Source organism: Coregonus lavaretus (assembly GCF_964263955.1).
Source record: "Coregonus lavaretus genome assembly, contig: HAP1_SCAFFOLD_6048, whole genome shotgun sequence".
Lineage (NCBI taxonomy): Eukaryota > Metazoa > Chordata > Actinopteri > Salmoniformes > Salmonidae > Coregonus > Coregonus lavaretus.
The window spans coordinates 1-15,336 of record NW_028158106.1 but is presented as its reverse complement, the minus strand read 5'-3'; the positions used below and the strand labels follow the sequence as shown (position 1 = coordinate 15,336).

The 15,336-nt window shown below is 43.3% G+C and overlaps 1 protein-coding gene across 1 annotated transcript; it reads left to right on the top strand.

Moving 5' to 3' along the window:
- Window positions 1–1,577: 1,577 nt before the first annotated feature.
- LOC311124420 (kinesin-1 heavy chain-like) lies at window positions 1,578–15,251 on the top strand (the record flags this gene model as incomplete). Its single annotated transcript, XM_084198574.1, has 15 exons — window positions 1,578–1,908; window positions 7,039–7,126; window positions 8,331–8,509; window positions 8,887–8,935; window positions 9,675–9,730; window positions 9,981–10,068; window positions 10,751–10,875; window positions 11,311–11,415; window positions 11,899–12,044; window positions 12,337–12,485; window positions 12,880–13,067; window positions 14,005–14,073; window positions 14,654–14,740; window positions 14,825–14,944; window positions 15,108–15,251. Coding segments are annotated over exons 1-15 (1,722 nt in total), but the record flags the coding sequence as incomplete, so codon positions are not given.
- Between the last annotated feature and the right edge of the window lie 85 nt (window positions 15,252–15,336).

The following is a 15,336-nucleotide window of genomic DNA, read 5'->3' as shown; positions in this document are numbered from 1 at the left end:
TACAATATTTGCACATTATTATTATTTTTTAATTCTTCAAGCTCTGTCAAGTTGGTTGTTGATCAACTGCTTTTCAAGTCTTGCCATAGATTTTCAAGCCGATTTTAGTCAAAACTGTAACTAGGCCACTCAGGAACATTCAATGTCGTCTTGGTAAGCAACTCCAGTGTATATTTGGCCTTGTGTTTTAGGTTATTGTCCTGCTGAAAGGTGAAGTTGTCTCCCAGTGTAACATACACATAGGAAAACAGACTGAACTAGGTTTTCCTCTAGGATTTTGCCTGTGCTTAGCTCTATTCCATTTGTTTTTATACTAAAAAAACTCCCTAGTCCTTGCCGATGACAAGCATACCCATTACATGATGCAGCCACCACCATGCTTGAAAATATGAAGACTGGTACTCAGTGATGTGTTGTGTTGGATTTGCCCCAAACATAACACTTTGTATTCAGGACATAAAGTTAATTTCTTTGCCACATTTTTTGCAGTTTTACTTTAGTGCCTTATTGCAAACAGGATGCATGTTTTGGAATATTTTATACTGTACAGGCTCCCTTCTTTTCACTCTGTCATTTAGGTTAGTATTGTGGAGTAACTACAATGTTGTTGATCCATCCTCAGTTTTCTGCTATCACAGCCATTAAACACTGTAACTGTTTTAATGTCACTATTGGCCTCATGTTGAAATCCCTGAGCGGTTTCCTTCCTCTCCTGCAACTGAGTTAGAAAGGACGTCTGTATCTTTGGAGTGACTGGGTGTATTGATACACCATCCAAAGTGTAATTAAAAACTTCACCATGCTCAAAGGGATATTGAATGTCTGCTTAAAAAAATAAAACAATACCCATCTACCAATAGGTGCCCTTCCTTGCGAGGCATTGGAAAACCTCCCTGGTCTTTGTGGTTGAATCTGTGTTTGAAATTCCTTACTCAACTGAGGGACCTTACAGATAATTGTATGTGTGGGGTACAGAAATGAGGTAGTCATTCAAAAACCATGTTGAACACTATTATTGCACACAGAGTGAGTCCATGCAACTTATTATGTGACTTGTTAAGGACATTTGTACTTCTTGACTCAAGACATTTCAGCTTTTCATTTCTAATTAATTTGTAAAAATTTCTAAAAACATAATTCCACTTTGACATTATGGGGTATTGTGTGTAGGCCAATGACACAAAATCTCCATTTCAAATTCAGGCTGTAACCCAACAAAATGTGGAAAAAAGTGAAGGGGTGCATATACTTTACTAAACTCCACATTAGCATTATTCATGTGATCTGAGGGAATACTGGATAATCAATAACCATGCATTGCCATGAAGAAAAGCCCACATTATCTCTTCATGCATGAGTAATAGCTAAGTAATAACTGATCTCAACAATTAGTCTATTGATTGATTATTCCATAGTATATTAATTTATGTAGGTCAATGGCATGAACTTGCAGAAACATAATTGACCAGTCCGGATAGTGTAGCTACATCATAGGGAGTGTTGACGATTTAGGGTGACGTAATTTGGTTTATTGGTCCCACAGACAGAGGGGGTGAGCAAGCCAGCAGTGATCCACCGGCATCATGGCTTCCACATTGGAGAGGAAGTGTTTTTAGCACACCCTAGAAGAAAATAGCCATTCATTGTTGAATATCTGAGCCCATTCTAGTCTCATATTGGGACTGAGGGGCCGGGCCGCCCTCTTCTCTCCCCCGACCGCCTCTAGAACGAGGATCTACAGTGTTTTTATTGTGAGTTTACATCCATAAATCGTGGAAGATGGCCGACGTACCGGCGGAGTGCACCATCAAAGTGATGTGCCGTTTCAGGCCCTTAAACAGTTCAGAGGTGGCCAGAGGGGACAAATACATACCCAAGTTTCAAGGGGAAGACCATGTGGTCGTCGGGGTAAGTTGGTTTGCAATATTTCTTTGTCTGCAAGCAAGTGCCCTCTGTGACAGTCTGCGCTGCGCCATTGGCATGGTGATCAGATCCGCCAGCAGTGTCACTAGTTACGTTAGCGTAGCTAGCTAGCTGGCTAACTGACCTACCTGTCCACCTACATCAGCTGTGTAGCGTTAACGTTATCAATAAGATAGCTCACCCACACTATCACCGATCGGAACAGGACACTATTTATGGATAACAATTGGTAGCCAGTCAAGTTTGTATAGTTAGCTAGTTGTATCTCTCTGATTTGCCGCGTCAACTTTGTCGTCGCAATGAACTAATATTGCCGTTTCAGGTAGCTACTGTAGCTGGTCAGTCAATTGTCATCCAACAATGACAGGCAAGTGCTAGCTAACTTTAGCTAGCTAACTAACGTTCGTTACAGTACCACCAACGTCATCTGCCAACAACATGAGTTAACGTTGCGTTCAAAATAAATTCTCATCATTTTCGAGTTAACACTCAACACCTGCTGGGAGTTCATTTAGTTAGCTAGCTTTCCAATCATGCAATGTTTGAAATGTCTAGCTATCTAATTTAGCTAACGCTTGGCCAGCTGAGATGGCAGTGGCAGATTAGCTGGCCTAACGTTAGCTATACCCAGCAGCAAAGATGGTGCAGAATTGAATATAAGCTAGCTATATAGCTAACTAGCTGTTTCATCAACACGATCACTAACAAGCCAGCTGATGATTGCCCTATGGGCCTGGTTTATTTATTTTAGCTAGTCAAACCAAGACTGTTGTGCGGTAAATTACAAGACTAACGTTAGCTAAGTAACGTTACTGTATGAGGAGCAGAATTCATGAAACCAGACATGTAATTCATTAATAACCACCGTTACGTTAGTAGATGTTTGTACTGTCTGTAGCTACAATGTTTGTTCATGTTGTTATAAAGGCAGGTAGTGACATACATTTCTTCAAGTTAGTGAAGTGCACTAAGGTAGCTACATTAGTTGTTATCTCTGAAAATATCTGGTTAAGGTTACACCACTGGTCCATTACTAAGTGGATTCAGGAAATTGCAGTTTGTTTGTTTTCTTTAGTCATCTTGGAATGTAGTCCAATGTCTGCACTCAAATGGCACTATATTCCCTATGTAGTGCACTACTTTTGAACAGAGCCCTATGGGATGTATATAGGGAATAGGGTGCCATTTGGGATGCACCCTTGACACCCGATAAGGATAATGAAATGGGCGCTACTCTGTTATGACAAAAGAAGGAAATGCATTCCACACAGTGGTGCTTGAAGTTTAAAAAAACGAACAAAAATGTTATATTGTTCTCTTTAGACATAATCCCTTCTTTTCTTGATCTGTGGGGAAATTGGTTTGAAAAGAACTGTCTGTACATGTCATATCATGCCATCTTCCCATATTTGCACTGTAGGCCAGAAGAGAATAAGCACTAGATGTGGCATGACCTCCCTTTGTCAGTGTTCAAACAGAGCCAAGGACTTTGATGCCGTGGTCTGGACACACCTCACCAAAGCCAACATAATCAAGTCTATAAAGGTTTATGGTAGGCTACAAATAGTAAGAAGTTGTAGTTCTGTAACTTATTGGCACTGATGGCATGTCCTTGCTCATCTTCAACCTCAACCTCCCTTTCAACACAGTCAGTGTCTATATTTTAAATGTGGGTAGTACACAGCACCACTATACACAACACTACCTATACAATAACACGCTATAGGACTTGGCCTAGATTAGGAGGCTGAATAAAGAATTACGTCATCATTCATGGGAAACACAGTATGATGACATCATGGCCATTGGCCACTGAAAGGGATGGTCAGTGTGGATACATAGTCTATATTTGGGCCAGGGGTGGATCTGAGCTGGCATAATGGAACTTGGCCCATTTCTAACATTATATAGCCAAAGAAAGTGATGGTTCTCTCCAGTAATCTAACATTATATAGCCGTAGAAAGTGATGGTTGTCTCCAGTAATCTAACATTATATAGCCATAGAAAGTTATGTTTTACTCCAGGGCTTGTTTTTTTGAGATTTTCAGGGCTTGTGATGTCATCACTTTCCCAGCGTATCATCAGCTAGTGGTAGGATCAGAGCTTAGGCCTCTCTCTCTCTGTCCAATCGCACACACAAACACACACACACACCGCTGGCCCCCTGGGTAATCCCCTTGTCTTTCTCCTGGCAACCAGCTGTTCCACCAATCAGAGAGGGTTCTGTCGGGCGCGGCTGTGTGATTCCTCTGGGTTTGTGGGGCTGGCTAGTGATTATTATTATTATTATAATTATTCCTGTTTGTTTCACGAATGCACTTATCCAGAGTGACTGACCCTAACTCACTTAGCTCATATTTTGTATCTATTTGAAATAATCCATTGTATAAATATTAAAACCTCAACGGCAATATCTGTCCACTCCCTAGGCTTGGGACAAGTACCACACAGACAGTTATCTCTGCTCTGATGTTCTTGGCACAGTGCAAACCAGGGGAGATGAGATGGAGGGACAGATGATGCTTACACCTGGAACCTTGAACATACTGTATGTTTTGACTTCTCTCAGTCCTGATATGCAGTACTGAACCTTAACCATTCAACTATACATCACCAGAATGTAGCCTCGACAATCTCAGTCAGCTTGGTACAGCACTGGAGATGGAAGAAACTAAACTAACAGTCTTCCATCCATCTCAGATGAGGCAGAGAGAGAGAGTAGTTCACTAGATCTAGAATAGCAAATGCACAAGTGAATTATTCAGGCTTGACTGTCAGTCAGGCTGCTGGTGCTGCTCACACAGAGAGAGCGATCACGTCAGCCTCCCAGGGTAGGATGCTGTCACATGATTCCACTATCTCCATACAGATATACACACACACACACACACACACACACACACACACACACACACACACACACACACACACACACACAGCACCGTGAGAGTGTGCTACTTTTAGCTTCAGCAGTGGAAACTAACAGAAGATAGGTGGAGAAGAGTGGGAGGAAAGAGGACTGAGGGAGGGAGGGAAGAGAAGGGGAGGGAGGGAAGAAGAGGAGAGGAAGAGGAGTGAGGGAAGAGAAGAGGAGTGAGGGAGGGAAGAGAAGAGGAGAGGAGTGAGGGAGGAAAGAGAAGAGGAGAGGAGTGAGGGAGGAAAGAGAAGAGGAGAGGAGAGGAGGGAGGGAGGAAAGAGAAGAGAAGAGGAGAGGAGGGAGGAAAGAGAAGAGGAGTGAGAGAGGGAGGGAGGGAGGGAAGAGGAGAGATGAGAGAGATGCTTCCACGAGGATTTGATTTTAAACTGGGTATATACTTTTCTGGTAGTTATTACCATTCTATTTCTTAGCAAATACATAGTCTATAGGGGGGGAAATCCAGTTGGCTAAAGCACTTCCACCCCCCTGTGGCTGTTTATTTTGCTCTTTGGGTGATCTTGGATTTATCACTGGCCTATTCAATAGAAGTGTTTGTACATTCTAGACAAATCCGATTTTCCCAAGGCAGACCAAGAAGCTAGTAGTAGTGTCTGTGAAAGACTAGAACAATGGTTTCACTGTGTCATCACTTTGAACTTGGGCTGTACTAGTGATAGTGAGGACGGGCCCAGCCTAATGTTGTCAGTACTCCAGTGTCAGTCTGGCTATGTTGTGTTGTGGCTGGCTGTACCCCATCTTGTGACTGATCAGTGGGCCAGGTCAGGTGATGTCCTGTACAGATAACTCTGTGGTTCTGAGCAGTGGGCAGAGTTATAGCTGGTCTCCTGAATAGAGGGGCTTGTCGGAGCACAAACCCAGATTTGCCTTTCGCTGTTCTACTGTGCTGAATTGATGTAAGAGGAGGAGGAGGAGAGGGAGAGGGGGCGGGGTGTTTACTTATTCATATAGGTGTTGTCACACATGCAGCTCAGGCCAATGGTCTGATCCCCCCCTCCAGCTCAGGCCAATGGTCTGGTCCCCCCCTCCAGCTCAGGCCAATGGTCTGGTCCCCCCCCCCCAGCTCAGGCCAATGGTCTGGTCCCCCCCTCCAGCTCAGGCCAATGGTCTGATCTGATATGTCTGTGAGTGGTCCATGTCTGTTGGATAGGGAGGGGGGGAGAGAAATGTTTTTAAACAGACGGATCTGGGGTCTCATGTATCAAGCATCTCAGAGTAGGAGTACTGATCTAGGATCAGGTCCTCCCTGTCCATGTAATCTTAATCATTGTGATCTAAAAGGCTAAACTGATCCTAGATCAGTACTCCTACTCTGAGACGCTTGATACAGATGGCTCCTGGTCTTCAAACTGCCTAGAAGTTCAGAGATGCAATAGGGCCCATGTAGCTAGTTGTTCAGGCTGAACCGCTACAGTGGCTATAACATCAGTTTCACAACCTGTGGGGTTGACTTCACGCCATCTCATTAGAATGGTCTGTGCTCTGATCTCTCCCTCAGCTCAGCCCTCCTCTGAGGGTCCTCCCTGGTCCTGCCATGTCTGTGTCCCAAATGGCACCCTTTTCTTTATATGGTGCACTACTTTTAACCAGACCTGTATGGGCCCTAGTCAAAAGTAGTGCACTATATATGGAATAGGTTGCAATTTGGGATGTAACTTGGGTTGCTGTGGAGGCCTGGAGGGTCACCAGGGGTTTATTTGTGGGTTGCTGTGGAGGCCTGGAGGGTCACCAGGGGTTTATTTATGTATTTGTGTGTGTGTGTGTGTGTGTGTGTGTCTGATCACAGTGATATTTTAACACTAATATAGTGTCCCGTGAGGCTCAGTTGGTAGAGCATGGCACTTGCAACGCCAGGGTTGTGGGTTCAATTCCCACGGGGGACCAGTACGAAAATGTATGCACTCACTACTGTAAGTTTCTCAGGATAAGAGCGTCTGCTAAATTACTAAAATGTGTTTTATTGGTGATTATAAGGATCTGTCTCTGTCAAATAGCTGTGTATCTTGTCTGTTCTAGTGAGAGCAGTACCTTTATATAGCTAATCTGCAGGGTATAGCCCCTTACTGTGGGACACTTTATGTAAGTGTTTAAATTGAATGTCAGACAGAAAGTTGTGAAACTCATTCCCTAATTTCTTTCTCTCTGTCTCTGTCTGTCTCTGTCTCTCTCTGGCTTGCAGAGCAAACCGTTCCAGTTTGACAGAGTGTTCCAGCCGAATACGACACAGGAGCAAGTATACAACGCCTGCGCCCAGAAGATCGTCAAAGGTGAGCTCTGTTCAGACACTGTTTATGAACACTCTGTTCTACTGTAGATGTTTGTTAACCCCTGAGGTCGATGTCCGCGCTCCTGCGGAAATGTAATTAGCATAATAGAAAAATCCCCATCAGAATGTGTCCGTTTAAGCTAGAGATATGTCTCATGGTCTGACACACACCACTCTGCGTCTCAATCCACCGCATCCGCCATTGTCCACATCTGTGGTGAAAGCTGACAGAGCTAGTGGTGTTTGTCAGACCATGAGACGTCCCGAAAACCAGTCTTCTCACAAAATGGTCTGTAGCGTCTGAACGGTTTGGCCTATTATGAGAGATGAGACTCTCACCACGGTGGTCTCCGTTTTGCTCTACGACCTCCACAAGTGTCAGGAGACTTGTCTGAAGTCGGTACAGCCGATCTGCCAACTTCTGTCTGTAGCATCCGAACCTTTTGGGCTACACACTAATATGATCCATCTGTGCAAAGGTGAGACTCTCACGAACATGTACATGTCAAGTTGTTTTGCTCTAGGACGCCCACAGGCCTCACAAGACTTGTGTGAAGGTTCCCCAGTACCAGTTGAATTTTTTTTATGGAAATATACTGTATATATGGAGACTGTTAAATACACATAACAAATACATTTAAAAATGTTTCCTGAACTTTCTTATATTGCTCAAAATGAAATAGCTAAATTATCCTTGGTATGACCTTCTTAAAACAATTCCGTATAGCTTAGTAGACCCCCCCCTGAGGAGAAAGTCGGTCTGAAGGAGGAGTTGATGCAGTGACTACTTCCTTACAATCAGGCTGTTTGGTTTCTGTCTGTCTGTGTATTTCTGTGTATGTGTGTGTATTTCTTTGTGTGTGTATTTCTGTCTGTGTGTGTGTGTGTGTGTGTATTTCTTTGTGTGTGTGTGTATTTCTGTGTGTGTGCGTGTATTTCTGTGTGTGTGCGTGTATTTCTTTGTGTGATTGTGTGTATTTCTTTGTGTGATTGTGTGTGTTTCTTTGTGTGTGTGTGTGTATTTCTGTGTCTGTGTGTGTATTTCTTTGTACGTGTGTGTGTTTATTTCTTTGTGTGAGTGTGTGTGTATTTCTGTGTTTTTGTGTGTGTGATTTCTTTGTGTGTGTGTGTCGGAGGGGTTGGGTACATTTCCATCTCGTATGGATTAATATGGATTCTTCTTCATCTTCAACTTCTCCTTCCAGATGTTCTGGAGGGGTACAACGGGACAATATTTGCATACGGACAGACGTCATCCGGCAAAACCCACACGATGGAGGGTAACCTCCATGACACAGATGGGATGGGGATTATCCCCAGGATAGTGCAGGACATCTTTAACTACATCTACTCTATGGACGAGAACCTAGAGTTCCACATCAAGGTAGCTACTGGCTAGTACTCTACAAATTCATCCCTCTGGTTGCGTCCCAAATGGCACCCTATTCCCTATATAGTGCAATACTTTTGACCAGAGGCCTGTGGTTTCTGGTCAAAAGTAGTGCACTATGTAGGGAATAGTTTGCCATTTGGACGCAGACTTATTCTCATCCAATTAGAACAACTCTTCCTACTCTGCGTAGGCAGCTTGCTAACCTTGAATTGCCTTAGCTAGTTCAAAGACACTTGGTAGAATCACTTTACTTGACAGGGTTTTAAAACCTATTGATTTCTCTCTGTGGGATACTTGACAGGGTTTTAAAACCTATTGATTTCTCTCTGTGGGATACTTCCTAATGAGAGATTGCTCTTATTTTCCAGGTTTCATATTATGAAATTTACTTGGACAAGATTCGGGACCTCTTGGATAGTAAGTCTTAGGCAGAGTGAACACAGCATGTGTCCCAAATGCCCTATGGGCCCTGGTCAAAACTAGTGCACTACATAGGGAATAGGGTGCCATTTGGGACATGCCATGTATAGCGTGCCTCTCCTCTTGGCTGGTGGCCATGCTGGTGTGGATAATTGGCTAGTTTACATAGCTATCTGTTTAAAGGAGCTGATTAATGAAATGTTGCATGTTGAAACAGGAAAAGGGTGGATGGTGGTGTTCAGAAACATCAGCTGGAAATGTTGTTACTGATATTGGAATTAAAAGCCTGTTCATGTTTTGACTGAAGATAAAGAATGTCTGCATACTGCTCCGTAAACATGCTGTATTTGTATCGGTCATTACGTACATTTTCCTCACCCAGTTTGAGCATGAGGTTTCTTCACACACGCAATGACACTGAAATGGCTAGTTAAATGTCCATTTATAAGCAGAAGACGGGCTTTCTGCTGTGGAGCCAGAACTATCCAGAATAGTCTAGACCAGGGGTGTCAAACTCATTCCATGGAGGGCCGAGTGTCTGCAGGTTTTTGGTTTTTCCTTTCAATTAAGACCTTGACCACCACGTGAGGGGAGTTCCTTTACTAATTAGTGACCTTAATTCATCAATCGAGTACAAGGGAGGAGTGAAAACCTGCAGACACTCGGCCCTCCGTGGAATGAGTTTGACACCCCTGGTCTAGAGTCTTGACTATGCTGCATGTTTCTTTCTCTCCAGTGTCAAAGACCAACCTGTCAGTGCATGAAGACAAAAACAGAGTTCCCTATGTCAAGGTGAGTCTTTAATCCAGGGATGAACTACCATCCTCGTTGTGTTACTCACCCAGTAAACCGTCAGAGTTAGACTACAGCCACCTAATAAGAAAAAACATGGTGTTACCTGACATTGACAATTTAGCGACAGGCTCTGAAGATACTAAAATGTATTAATGCACTACTCTAACTCGCTTTGGATAAAAGTGTCTGCTAAATGCCGTTTATAAGATGGTCCGGTGTCACATCATACGTTTTTTTTTGTCCACAGGGATGCACTGAGAGATTTGTCTGCAGCCCAGAGGAAGTCATGGACACCATTGATGAAGGCAAATCTAACAGACATGTAGCAGTTACAAGTAAGAGACTGCACTAAGGCTCCGTCCCAAATATCACCCTTTTCCCTTTATAGTGCACTACTTTTGATCAGTGCAATGTTAGCCGATATGCCCCATTGAACTCAATAGGTCAATTATTTTGTTATAATTACCCAAATGGTTTAACACGCTAAACGGTTTCTCACGCTAGCCTGGTCCCAGATCTGTTTGTGCTCTCCTCACCAACTCATTGTCACGCCAAACATTTGGCATGACAATTCCATAAGGAGTTGGCAAGAAAGCACAAACAGATCTAGCATCCAGGCTATTATCATGCGTGTGTCAGAGCTCTGGTTACCGTAAGCGACTGGTCCATAAACTCTAACCAGGCTAGTGTTTATATAATAAGAAACAGTACTCCACTCCGCTTCATAATTATACGTTCTGTGTTTAGTGCATATTAGTGAAAATGTTTAATTCCCCAAAAAGGCACCTTATTCCCTTTATAGTGCACTACTTTTGAGGGCTCTCGTCGGTGTAGGGAATAGGGTGCCATTTGAGACACAGTCAGTCTCTATTTGTGTATTATTATTCTAACTGCCTGATCAGCGCTGATCCCAGATCTGTTGTCTTGTCTCAGACGTGAATGGGCAAAGCTCCAGAAGTCACAGTATTAATATTTTAACTGATCAACGCTGATCCCAGACCTGTTGTCTTGTCTCAGACATGAATGAGCACAGCTCCAGAAGTCACAGTATCTTCCAGATCAACGTGAAGCAGGAGAACACTGCTACAGAGCAGAAACTCAGCGGAAAGCTCTACCTCGTCGACCTGGCAGGAAGTGAAAAGGTAGGAAAAGCCCATCTGAGGTTAGCTTATTGCAGGTGCGTGGGATTAAAAACAATGAAAAGAGAAACCTGCACACTGGTCTTTCCTGTTCTGATGTAGGCAGACAGCCGGCTGGCTAGAGCAGTGTGCATGCTTTTCTTTTTCTTTTTTTGAAGTGAAAAGGTACAACAACAACAACAACATGTATGAGTCATAACTTCCTGATCTGGCCTCTCAAGACTCTACTAACTGCCTGCTGTCTGAGGGAAACGGAGCTTCCCAGTTGCCTAATCTGTTGGTATTATCAAGACTGATGAACATGGTTAGATGATGTCACTCAGACCACATGTTTGACCCATGCCAATATATTATTAAGGCCTCTGGTGCACAGCAAGTGTTTCACTGTACAAGTCATCCATCTTACCAGACGGTCCCTGTCTGTCTCTTTCTTCCCAGGTCAGTAAGACTGGGGCGGAGGGAGCCGTGCTGGACGAGGCCAAGAACATTAATAAGTCTCTGTCTTCACTGGGCAACGTCATCTCAGCCCTGGCAGAAGGCTCTGTGAGTATTCCTGTACTATCACAGATACCATGACTGGTGGTTTGGTTGGTGTTCAGTGTAAAGATGAGTTGACCCACTAAAGGCCAATACCTCACATCAACAGTATCCTTCATTATTTTAGAGATCAAAATATAGGCAAGGTTTTGGTTGGAGCTGATTCACAGTTGTATAATTCTACGCCTTTTCTTTCAATTATAGATTTAACAACCTGAAGGGAATTATATTGTTGTTTCTCTTAATGAATGTTGTTTTGTTTTGCTATGTTTCAGGGCTATATCTTAATGAATGTTGTTTTGTTTTGCTATGTTTCAGGGCTATATCTTAATGAATGTTGTTTGCTTTGCTATGTTTCAGGGCTATATCTTAATGAATGTTGTTTTGCTTTGCTATGTTTCAGGGCTATATCTTAATGAATGTTGTTTTGTTTTGCTATGTTTCAGGGCTATATCTTAATGAATGTTGTTTTGTTTTGCTATGTTTCAGGGCTATATCCCGTACAGAGACAGTAAAATGACCAGAATCCTTCAGGACTCTCTGGGGGGTAACTGTAGGACCACCATTGTCATCTGTGCCTCTCCTTCTGCCTACAACGAGTCAGAGACAAAGTCCACCCTCATGTTTGGACAGAGGTGGGCTCACTCACTAGCTCCTAAAGGGATAGTTCACAAAAATATATATTTGTAGTAGTCCACTGTTAATACAATCCCCCAAGTATGCATGTCAGCAGTCACGTTGTCAAGACGGAGCACTTTCAATACAGAGCAAAACGTGTGATGATGATGAGTTTTACATCATATGAAGAAAAAAAAACCCATCAACAATTCACAATGAGTTACCACAATCACTATTTTGTGAGCTATTCAGGGCTGTTTGAATTAGAATAGGGTGTAATGGTTTGGTCCTGTTTGTGGTGTTTTCCAGAGCGAAGACCATTAAGAACACGGTGTGTGTGAACGTGGAGCTGACGGCAGAACAGTGGAAGAAGAAGTATGAGAGGGAGAAGGAGAAGGGAAAGGCCCTGAGGAACACCATCACCTGGCTGGAGAATGAGCTCAACCGCTGGAGGAACGGTGAGGAGGAGAGGACCTTCCCCTAATTCCCCTAGGCCCAAAGTTATCAGCTGGCTAGGCCCTCATCTTTCCTGTACAGCACAGACGTAGTAGAACAGCAAGGTCATGTTCATTAGGACACAACTTAGCAAAAATATTTAAAACGGTTTGCAATAGAAAACGAAAATAAGTGTTTCTTATTAAGTACAGATACTACCTCCCTGTTTCCATGATCTGTGTTTGTGTTGTTTTTTTGAGAGGGGGGACATTTCAGTAATCTATATGATGAATGAATTTGTGGGGGGTTCCAGTGATTGAAGCCAGACGCTCAGATGAGACCATTATGTGATGAGAAGAGAGCCTTGCACGCTGTGTGACTGACCTATCTGTGTGACCGCCACGCTGCCCCCTGCAGGTGAGAGTGTGCCGGTGGACGAGCAGTTTGACAAGGAGAAGGCCCAGGCTGAGGTGCTGGCCCTGGACAATGTGCCCAACGACAAGCCTGCCTCTACCCCCAACATGCCCCAGCTCCGTCTGACCGACGCAGAGAAGGACAAGTGTGAAGGGGAGCTGGCCAAGCTTTACAAGCAGCTGGACGATAAGGTGAGAGATACAGCCTCCAGCAGGAAGTAGCAACAGCCAATGTCTACGTCCCAAATGGCACCTTATTCCCTATATTATGTACTACTTTTAAACAGGACCCATAGGGAATAGGGTGCCAATTAGGATGCAACTAATGAGTTGAAGGGAAAGAGCTGAGTAAGACACTCACACGCTCCAACATGTGTCAAACTGGACATGATGCAGGTGTGTGTTGTTGAACAACAATCCATCAAGATACACTATATACAGTGGGGGAAAAAAGTATTTAGTCAGCCACCAATTGTGCAAGTTCTCCCACTTAAAAAGATGAGAGAGGCCTGTAATTTTCATCATAGGTACACGTCAACTATGACAGACAAAATGAGGAAAAAAAATCCAGAAAATCACATTGTAGGATTTTTTATGAATTTATTTGCAAATTATGGTGGAAAATAAGTATTTGGGGAAGGCCCTTTTCTGTTTCAGCATGACAATGCCCCTGTGCAGAAAGTGACGTCCATACAGAAATGGTTTGTCGAGATCGGTGTGGAAGAACTTGACTGGCCTGCACAGAGCCCTGACCTCAACCCCATTGAATACCTTTGGGATGAATTGGAACGCCGACTGCGAGCCAGGCCTAATTGTACAACATCAGTGCCCGACCTCACTAATGCTCTTGTGGCTGAATGGAAGCAAGTCCCCGCAGCAATGTTCCAACATCTAGTGGAAAGCCTTCCCAGAAGAGTGGAGGCTGTTGTAGCAGCAAAGGGGGGACCAACTCCATATTAGTGCCCATGATTTTGGAATGAGATGTTCGACGAGCAGGTGTCCACATACTTTTGGTCATGTAGTGTAGTTTCATGTCCAGTTTGACCCATGTTGGAGCATGTGTTTGTCTGTGTGTGTTTGTTTGAATGATGATAATGCTAACCCTGTCCTTTCTCTCTGTGTGTCCCAGGATGATGAGATCAACCAGCAGAGCCAGCTGGCTGAGAAGCTCAAGCAGCAGATGTTGGACCAAGAGGAGGTGAGTGTTGGCTGGGCTGCTGTCATCTTGTTGTCACTGTAATTCTGGTTAAAGACTATTGGACCTCAATCAAACTAATCAAACTGTATATTAGCTAAATTATCTTTATATCTAGCTACAGTACCAGTCAAACGTTTGGACACACCTACTCATTCAAGGGTTTTTCTTTATTTTTACTATTTTCTACATTGTAGAATAATAGTGAAGACATCAAAACTATGAAATAACACATATGGAAAAGCAGCCAACAAGTGCTCAGCATATGTGGGAATTCCTTCAAGACTGTTGGAAAAGCATTCCAGTTGAAGCTGGTTGAGAGAATTCCAAGAGTGTGCAAAGCTGTCATCAAGGCAAAGGGTGGCTTGAAGAATCTCAAATATAAAATATATTTTGATTTGTTTAACTCTTTTTTGGTTACTACATGATTCCATATGTGTTATTTCATAGTTGTGATGTCTTCACTATTATTCTACAATGTAAAAAATTGTAAAAATAAAGAAAAACCCTTGAATGAGTAGGTGTGTCCAAACTTTTGACTGGTAGTGTATATGTCTGACTTTTCGTGTGTGTGTGTGTGTAGCTGCTGGTGTCATCGCGACGCGACCATGACAACCTGCAGTCAGAGCTGAACCGCCTGCAGGCTGAGAACGAGGCTTCCAAGGATGAGGTGAAGGATAATATGATTGTTATTATTACTATTATTATTGTTATTATTATTAATGTTACTATTAATGTTGTTGTGGTATTGTAGGTGAAGGAGGTGCTGCAGGCCCTGGAAGAGCTGGCTGTTAACTACGACCAGAAGAGCCAGGAGGTGGAGGAAAAGACCACAGAGTTTGAGATGCTCAACGAAGAACTCAACCAGAAATCGGTGAGACAATGTCCCTCACTGTCCCTTCTCATGAAGAGAGCTGTCTCTTCATATTGTTATACGTTTTTTCCTGGTTGCTTCAGTATAAGTCAGTCATACCTCTTTTTTTGTCCATAATATTTAGGAAATGCTAATATTAAAATGTTTTACTCTCTCTCTCCAGAACGTCCTGACGTCCATTGACTCTGAGCTGCAGAAACTGAAGGAGATGACCAACCACCAGAAGAAGAGGACCAGTGAGATGATGTCATCACTACTCAAAGACCTGGCAGAGATTGGCATCGCCGTGGGCAGCAACGACATCAAGGTAAACAGGAAATGACACGTCACCACATGACACTCCAAAAGATGGGTATTATTTTATAAGCAACTAAAGGAAATGTGTAATATCT